This window comes from Spinacia oleracea, chromosome 3 (assembly GCF_020520425.1).
Source record: "Spinacia oleracea cultivar Varoflay chromosome 3, BTI_SOV_V1, whole genome shotgun sequence".
Classification (NCBI taxonomy): Eukaryota; Viridiplantae; Streptophyta; class Magnoliopsida; order Caryophyllales; family Amaranthaceae; genus Spinacia; species Spinacia oleracea.
This window is the reverse complement of record NC_079489.1, coordinates 5,480,939-5,491,003: the sequence shown is the minus strand read 5'-3', so window position 1 is coordinate 5,491,003 and position 10,065 is coordinate 5,480,939. Positions and strand designations below refer to the sequence as shown.

The window sequence follows — 10,065 nt, the reverse complement described above, 5'->3', positions numbered from 1 at the left end:
GTAGAATAAAACCATAGTCGTTTTTGTCGGCGAGGTCAAAAGTGAAACGACACTAATTTAAAGGACATAGTTGCTTTTGTGTCACTTAATTATAGTACTTCCATCAATAGATTCCACTACATTGATACTACCTCCGTTTCAAAAAGATCTTTATGGTTATTATTTGTACTGACTCCAATGCAATATTTAACTACTAATATATCCAATTTCGTATGTGAAAAAATTATAAAAATTTGATATTCTGAAAATACATCCCGACACCAATCTAACAAGATCTTACAAGTAACGTTTTGATGTATATAATGGTGAAAATTTACGATCAAAGTTTTTATACTTTGGACACATTTTCCAAAGCGTAAAGAACTTTCTGAAACGGAGGAAGTATGAACCAAGCCATTGTTTTCATTTTAGCCAAAATAAAGCTTTTTTTTTTTAAGTATTGGGAAAGTTCAATCCGATTTCTCTATTTGATAGCCACAAAAACTTATACCTAAAGAGTCGAAAGGATACGAAAGAATTGTACATAGAAATATAGCTCCATGTGAATATGTGATGTGAGTAGTGATTAATTGTACACGTTAGATTTCACGGGGTACTATCAACTAGTTACATGTTGAAAAACAACGATAAATATAACGAACGTACGTGTAAAATGTTACAAGCTTGTTATTCAACACTTGATAACTTGAAAGTAGTAACTTCCTACACTTAGTAAATCGTCTTTTAACAATCGAAGTGTGTCTTAATTATGTTTTCTCAATCATATATAAAAAAACTATTGATTTGACACCTCATAGGAATTATGAATATAAATTGTATTTTACTACGTACTTGTTAATTTCAACGAATACCATCATCAACATCTTCCCAATTGCATATGAAATTTTTAATCAACAATTGAATCATGTAAAATTTTGACACATTATTACATTGGATATATTTTTTATCCACATTTTTTATAAAAAATAAAATAATATATCTCACTTTATTTATTACAACAAAACAACTTTTTCCTTAAACAATTACTCCCTCAGTCCCTTAATACTCGATTTGTTTTGACCGAACACGCTTGCCAATACACAACTTTGACCACCAATTTCTTTAACTACATATTATAAAAACTTATAAAAATATAATATTTTGAAAGTATATATTAAGATAAAGCCAACAATATATTATATATTAACATTCGTTTTCATATATATACTATAAATAAAATAGGGTCAAAGTGAATTATGTGAATAGTGCAAAAAGTCAAAATAGGTCGAGTATTAAGGGACGGAGGGAGTACGTTCTTTTAGTACACAGTGAGTTGTACACTACTCTTGTCCAATATTATCCATAAATCATAATCTATTAATTAGAAAGTTCTATCTAGCTAGCTTGTAGATTTCACGGGGTACTCTCAACTTCAGGACTTAGATCCTAGCTTCATGACAAAAGAGGCATGCATGCATTCATGATTCATGCGTGGTATTATAATTGAACACATAAATAAGTCAAGTTTAGAGTCATATACGAAAGTATATGGACTAAAAAGTAAAAACCATCTAATCATGCACCAAACTAGTAAAAAGTTATATAAAAATATAGCCATATACATAGAGAGAGATCGATAGAGTTGAGGTGTCCATTTAATATCATTTTTTGTTTCAAGTTTTTGTTTTATAAAACTAAAAACAAGAATGTATAATAATCGATCTTCTTGTTGCCAGTTTTCAAAAGCGACATGACTATTATAGGGATAATAAATTGAAAGTTCATAATTCAGCCTATATTATATGTTCATAATTCAGCCTATATTATATGACTATTAAAATACGTTATTAAACAAAAAACTGAAAACTAACATGATATTGAGCGGCCCTAGCTTTTTGAAATGTAGGTTATATTTTTTGTGGAGCAAGATTTAACATATTCAATCTAGGTACTTAAAAGTCCACTCTATCCACGAGAAAAATATCCTCAAGAGTGTAACTTGTTGATGGAATCATGGAAAGGTAGAAAGGACAAGGCATTATTTTCAGGATCAATAATAATTTAAAGTCATGAATTAAATTAGTCGGTTGGAGCATATAATATGGTTTTGTGCTTTTTTGTGAGTTGATTAGAAAATAGACCTCTTACCCAACAAAAGCCAAAATTAACAAACTAAGGGCACTGAAGTTTAAGCAGATCTCTAGGCTCTAGCTATGACGAGGTTTGGATAAACCCTTTATTAACCACTAAAATTGGAAAGAACTTACGTGTGGAGCCAAATTGACGGCTAGCGTGGTTGGTTAAAGTTTTAAGAGTGATACTCAAGATTTGTTATCAGATCTCTGCTCGTTTACGTTATTTATCCAATATGACTTTCTTAAATATTATTGAGAGGGAATATTTCAACATACTACTGAATTGGACTGAAATTAGGTTTACTGAACTTATCCGAACTTATTTTTGTCGACAAAAACTTGTTTATGTGTGAAAACGGTTTGAAAAAAAACTTACTTTTATTGAATTGAACTTATTTTGGCTAGAATAATTCAAAACAAGTTAAAACAAACATACTGATCTACCATAATATTCCATTTTGACCTAGCATTCTTTTACGTATGACGATCTCATAAGAGACTACCCAATTTACATGTTTAACAGAGGAAGTCTTTTTCTATACTAGGTATACCATTGAAATGGTATATTTTCTCATGTGATACCAAACCACATAGTTTGGTACAAGAAAAGTAGTTGTATTTTCTCATGTGATACCAAACAACATATTTTGGTAACGTGGTATCATTTTTATTTGGTTCAAACAACATACTCCTTCCGTATTTATTTAAGGGATACACTTGGCCAGGTACGGGTATTAAGAAGGAAAATTGAATTAAATAAAATAATAAAACAAGTGGTGTTGGGTAGTTATTTTAATAAGTAAACAAGTGGAGGCCATGTCATTTTATGGGGGGTGGGAGGTGGGGTGGTTTTATGAAATTATTTGTTTAATAGGATGGTGGGTAATAGGGTAAATTAGATATTACTAAAAATGGCAAGTGTATCTCTTAAATAAATACGGCCGAAAAAAGCAAGTGTATCATTTAAATAAATACGGAGGGAGTAGTTTGGTACTCACAAGTCAAAGATAAATGTTATTTTTTGTGGGTCAGACTCAATTTATTACATGAACTTACCATTTAGCCCTTAATATACCAACTAAAGTTACTATATTGCTTTTAGTATACCATTTTATTGGTATACCCAGTATAGATTCCGAAAACCTCTGTTTAATAGTTTTATGTGTAAAGATTAAAGAGGAAAAAGGCGGGAGATTAGAAAGAACCGAATAAAAACTGGGACATATTTGCATGGCTACGTCAAGAGAATCCGAATATGGTACTGTAAAAAGTTTGGATTACTGTGATGGTGCTTTTTAGCTGACTTAACTATCAAGTTAAACACACTTACTAGAAGATGTGAAAAATGCATCATTACTACATAATTATCCAACTAATTAACATTATCGTCGGTGGGACGTTTTAGTCACCCTGTTGGTTTCTTCCAGTTTTAGCAAATTACGTACTATCCAAAAATACATGATGCGTTAAATCTTGAATATAATCACCTTAATTAATTAGGGAGTAGATTTTTAAACGGGGAAGAACACTAAAATTAGTAATGAGCCATACGGCATAGAAAATATAAGCTTCAGCGTGGGACAATAAGGGTCAGTTTGTTTCAACTTATTTTTACTTATTTCAACAAAAATAAGTTCATACATAGTATAAGACCCTGTTCAATTCTTTTGAACTTAATTTCAGTTCAGTTCAACTCCGCTCCATTCACTTCAGTTCAAAAGAACGATATTGCGTCCATCTTCGTCTTTAATGATCTTATTTTATTAATATTATAATAATAAAAATTACTATTATAATTACTATATTGTAATGTTCATCTTTCATTATTATTATTATTATTATTATTATTATTATTATTATTATTATTATTATTATTGTTATTCGTCATTCGTTATTGGTTATTGGTTATTTGTTATTTATTATTTACTATTAATTTATTTCAGTTCATTTCAGTTCAACCGAAAAAAGTTCAGAAAAGCAAGGCCTAAGTTAAGTTCAACAAAAACAAGTGAATTTTAGCACACAAATAAGTTTTTCAGCAGAACAAGTTTAGATAATTACGTTTAGATAAATTAACTTCAATCAAATTCAATTGAATCAAATGGATTAATGTTGGTCATACGAGTGTCTGCTTGTTTGTTCGATCGTAGTTATCCTTTTCAATTTTGTTCAAACGATTCCATAAATATATAAGTGAGTTGTTTAATGATTACTACTTAGAACATTAAATAACGGAGGAAGAATGTATAATGTATGTTAAATTATATGTTGCCACTTAATTGGCATTTGCAAGCATAGTGTTTAGTGGTTGTGGATCAAGGTTTGTCAATGAGCTTAATCACATCAATATCAATACTAAGCAACTAATAAAACAGGATAAGCTCCCCCATGTGATTATGCAAATGTGTTAATTAATGGCCAACAACATGTCTTAGTTTTTAATTAGACTCGACCATCTACCTAACTATAAGGGAAAATAAAGAAAGGGCATGCACATCCAAGTAGACTAGCTTATTAGAACAAGGCCCACTCCACTTAGATGGCCAACAAAGTATTGTGCGTGCTTTCCTCGATTGATGTTCCAATTTATACTTTTTATGTTTGTCAATGCACAATTTGTGTCATTTATATTTCTAATTATACATTAACAAAAATTATAAAATTTTGATATTAAGTATTCATTGAGACGAATCAAATAAGACATTTATTAATGTATTTTTTTTATGTATTGGGAATAATTTAGAAGATTATCTTCAATTGTCAATAGTGTTAAAATTCTAAATTGAAACATTATTATGAAACAGAGGGAATATTTCTCCACCATTACTAAATACTAATGTAGGGACCTCTACGTTGATAACGGCTTAGCACATAGTATATTGAAAAACCTCGTATGGTTGGGATTTTCATTTCAAGATTATATTGCATGTTAAATTTTAAATGATAACTACGTACAAATAAATTGAATATTTTGTTTTTAAAGAAACAATAAAAATGATTTAACCTTACATTATACTCCCTCTGTCTCATTTTACTTTCTCCATTTGACCATTTTATATCAGAGCATTTTTGGTCAAATAAAACAAGTAAAATTAGACGAAAGGAGTACTTTCTCTTATTATCGATCACGTGATAAGCAAAAGATGATCTAATTTACGACATTTTTACCTATCCAAATTCGAACAAGAATAAGCAAATAAACTCTTGTTTCAAGCTAAACTTGACCCATTAAAAAGTATGTTGTATTCACCTGATTTTCACTTATCTTTTTCCTGAAAATATCTTATCTGGATTTTTTTGAACTTACAAAAGCCTTTTTTTTAATTAAAATTATATATAGGTAACCTTTATTTTTTCTGAATTTCTTATTTGAATTTTTCTTAAAATAAGGTGAACAAAACATAGCTTAAAGTTGGACTTTTTTATTTTAATATGTAGATTTTTACATTAAAAGTCAAAAATAAACATTGTAACTTTGTTTTGATGAAAATTTTCCTTTTTGGTTGAACACAATTGTGTTATTGGAATATGAAAGTCAAAATTTGATGGAGTGCCACCTAGAAAGGCAATAAGAGGTTGAGTAGGGCCGCCGACAATTACCAAACAGTCCAAACGTTTATCCGGCCCATAATATTTTCATCATGTGACCGGCCCAAACTAACCATTTTTGTAAGTAGGCCCAGTATACATTTGTTTCCAAAAACTTGCCTGTTAAACATAAATACAGTTGTACCTGTGAGGTTCCAAGGTTCCAGCTTGCCAGACATGGTATTGTCTCATGTTGTTCCGGTAACCACCACCTAATTTTGGATTTAACAAATGCCATTTTCTTATTTGCTTAATAAAGAGTCCCATAAATGAGTTGTTAGCTTGTACTCATGTGGGGCCCTTAAAAAGTGCGCATATCTTAACTTTCACTTTATTAAGGTTTGGATAAAATTGTGCACATGTATTATTAAGTTCTGTACATGAGAAAAGATACATAGAGAGAGCGCGCCCAAGTGAGAAAACATATCAAAAAAATATGCGACAAATGGCAAACGAATAGCCATATTATTAAGGGGTTCGAGATCACCACAACATTTTTGTTCACGGTTAATTAAAGGCTAACCTTTTTACAAAGTATAGTCAATCATATACAACCCTAGTAGACACCAATTAGATCAAAATTAAGGGAATCTCATATCAAGTAATGAGAGATTTCGAGACTTTATAGTATATCGATTATGTTACTAGTAGTCCTGAATTCTTGATAGATCTTTATAAACAGAATCCCCCGAGAACCTGATCGAGCCACAAGGAGAGAATCATCAACAAACCAAAACAAATCAATGTATCATCAATCATATATTAATATCAATTCTTTTCTACAATTGCATTTCAAGTTTCATCAAACATAATTACATGCATAACACAATTAGAAACCAAAAAGGAACACCCACAAAAACAAAACTCAATTGAATTGGTAAGCCTTAGAATGCCAATATGGATGAGGCTCCCACCATTGAAGAAGTCCATGAGCAGCCATCAAATCTTGCTCCTTAACAACCACATTCTTAGTAACAAAAGCCGAGGGTATCAAATGTAACGCCTCAACCTCTCTCCCTAATGCACCCGATATTAAACTCACTATCGAATTTTTAGTTGCAATCCTCTCAATCCGACCCACCCCCCACCCTTCCATCTTCTCCCGGTGCTCAAAATACCCGATATACTCACAACAAATCGGGTCTTTCGGGTTCAAAAACAAGTACGGCGTCCAAGAACAAAGTATAGTAAACGGGTCATTCTGTTCACGTACATTGTTACTTTTAGTACCATTGATAGCAAGAGAAAGTCCAGCATTCAGAACACTACGAGCAATACGGGCCCCGTTTCTCAATGCCGGGTCATTGAGTTTCTCAATCGGGGCGGATATATAAGGAGGGTTAAAAAGGTAAGTTTCTATACAATAACCCATCCTAGCCAAGTCTTTACCAGCTTGTAATGCTATAGCTGCACCTAAAGAATGCCCTGTTAACCAAACATTATTCGGGCCAACTTGGGCTATTATACCCTCTATTGCTTGAAATGCAGCTTGGTACCGTGAATCCCGGGTTAACCGGTTTATGGCGAGTTTGATATCCAAATGGAGGTCCCGTTTTCTAGTCTCGGGTCTTACGATTGTGCCTCGAAATGCAATGACGTACATAGGGGGTGTACCGTTTGGTTTTGTGTGAGGTTTGTACTGGAAAATGATTCCGAATATGGAGGAATCGAGTTGATCTACCAAGATGTGGGAGCATTGGAAATGGAAGAAATTCCACCAAATTGGGGCTAATGCATCGTGGTTTGTTCGTTTTTCTTGGCGGTCTCTTTCTAGAACGAACACTCCTTGGACCATACTTGCTGCAACAGATCTTCTATGTTCTGCTAATCTCCTGCAATAGGATTTTATTACATGAATACTTACACCCCAAAAACTATGTAGTTGGACTAAAATGTTCTTATTTTTCATGCTAATTCCTAACCTCACTTCTCACAAATAATGTTTTGATTAGTTTGTTGTCTTTACATACATTGAGTTGAGGTGGCACCATTAACCACACTTAGACTTTGTTTCGTTCAACTGAATTTAACTGAAGTTAAACCTATGTGAACTCATTTGTTTGCGTAAATTATCTGAAAAAACTTATCTGAACTAGCTTACTTTTGCTTAAATAAATCAAAATAAGTTTAAATAAATTGAAACAAACAAACTCTTGATCCAAACCATCGGTTTTTACTTCGAAGGGATTGTTTTTTTTTTTTTTTTTTGTGGTATAGAGAGTCACACAAGAGAAAACGATATAAACGAGATTTGAAGTTAGCTTTCGATAAAACCCCCAACACTTTAACCAAATAACCTAGTTGACATCACTATAAGTAAATCTAGCTAATAGGACACCATTATTAAAATGGGTCGATAAACTATCAACGTTATTTATAACAAAAAGTTAGATATGATTATTATTACACCCTCCGTCCCAATTTGCTTGTCCATTTGACTAATTTTTGCGAGTCTTTTGATCAAAATATGCCAAGTAAAACGAGACAGAAAAAGTAATGTGAATAAAGGGATTAGGCCATATTAACCCAGTACTCCTTAATTAACTAGTGCATAGGCAAAGCAATTAACGGTATTCTATTTGCAAAAGGTCTTGCGCGCATAAGGTGTACAATAAATTTATTGTACACCAACATAACTTTAACCTAATTTTGATTAACTTTTATTAGTAAAAAAAAGTTGATAGATAAACATTGTAAATGATTAAATGATTAATTTTATACATTAATCAGTGATTTTGAAGAAATAAGTTTTATTAAAATGAAAAAAATTATCACTAAAAAGTAGATAACTTTTACATATATAAGCATAACTTTAAGCATTTTGAGTTAACTTTTACTCCGGTGTACAATAATTATTGTACAACCCTTGTAAATAAGAATTTGTGTTCTATTTGTAACTAATCTACCTATTTTTCCCCTCGAATAATCATGGTGCATACATTAAAAAAATCGTAACTAAATCTACCTATTTTTTCCCTCGAATTAGTAACAAATCTACAAAACATATGAGATTTCTATCCATCCATCATCACCAAAACAAAAATGAGAATGAATTGGAAAAATTACCAATCAATAGAAGTGAGGTGGTGAGGGCCACAAATATCAAAATTTTCTTTCTCCACTGGCTTTACTTCCTCCTTTTTTCCCTTCATTTTTTCCCTCTTTAATCAACAATGAAACCTGCCAATTAGAAAGTCAATCATTGATTAATTATCCAAATTAACTCTTACCCTTTTGTAATCAATCATAAACCAAATTAATTTCTAAGTAATCGAAGATTATAACGATGAACAACTCCACATTAATTAGATTTGCTTTTCTTTTTTGTTTTTGCAAGTCAAAAGCAAGACGATGAACAAGAAATGAAGAGTAAATTAATTATGATTGAGTAAATTAATAAAAGATTAAGATGGAATAATGAAGAAAATTACCAATAATAATAGGAGGGTGCTAAAAGCTGGACTGCTGGAGAGATGATGGAGCAAGGATTTTGCTCAATGGAGGAGATGGTGGAAAAATAGGGAGTATTAAATTTAATTTGTGAGTATTTTAATTTTGAAAAAATTAAATGAAAATAAATAAAAATTGAGTAAAATATTGAATGAGATTTGGTCATTCTTGTTCTATAATGTCCAAGAGAAGAGTTTTTCTACCAAAAAGTAGGAAGTTGGAAGTTTCCACCAAAGAGGCAGAAACTGGTATGAGGGTTTGGACTTTAGGAGATTGGACGCGGTGACTTACACCTTACTCGTTCGTGTTTGTACGCGCTTTGAGAAAGAGTGGTATATGGTAATACCTAGCACAGGTTAAGATGAGGCTTGGTCCCTGTGACCTCCAACTCTACCAACTTATGTTGGTTATATATTGGTAATGATGCGGGAGTGGATCTATAGTATTTTGAAAGCTTCGAAGTGCTTCACTATTTTCGAGAGTCGAATAAGACTGCGGACTTTTGTGCTAACATAGGTCACTCGTGTTCGTCGCTCGACTATTGTTTTGAAGATTTCGATGCTGGTTAGTTGTTAGTCATCTGAAAAGATGAGTTAGATTATTCTTATATTAAGAGTTGGCCTATTCTTTCTTCCGACCCTTATAAAAAAATGATTTCATGAAAAATATCTATACTATATATTAAAAGGCGTTTATATTACGGTCTATCTGCCACGTGACACTCTACTAAAGGATTTCATTATATGTCATTCACATATTTATATATACTTAAACATAAAAATTGAAACATTGTTAGAGTAGGAATCAAACTCATGATCTCAAGTTTAAATAATAAAGACTTAACCATTGGGCTATACAAAATTACATGTTATCTTTTCAAAATAGAATATATACATAAGAAAATTTAATCAAA

At 31.6% G+C, this 10,065-nt stretch overlaps 1 protein-coding gene across 1 annotated transcript; it reads right to left on the bottom strand.

Moving 5' to 3' along the window:
- Positions 1-6,448: 6,448 nt before the first annotated feature.
- On the bottom strand, positions 6,449-9,395 carry LOC110783026 (GDSL esterase/lipase At4g10955). Its single transcript, XM_021987323.2, has 3 exons — positions 9,134-9,395; positions 8,769-8,882; positions 6,449-7,534 (listed from the first exon to the last, which is right to left on the bottom strand). The coding sequence occupies exons 2-3, from the start codon at positions 8,852-8,854 to the stop codon at positions 6,568-6,570; spliced, it is 1,053 nt and encodes a 350-aa protein (XP_021843015.1). The 5' UTR covers positions 8,855-8,882; positions 9,134-9,395; the 3' UTR covers positions 6,449-6,567.
- Positions 9,396-10,065: the final 670 nt, after the last annotated feature.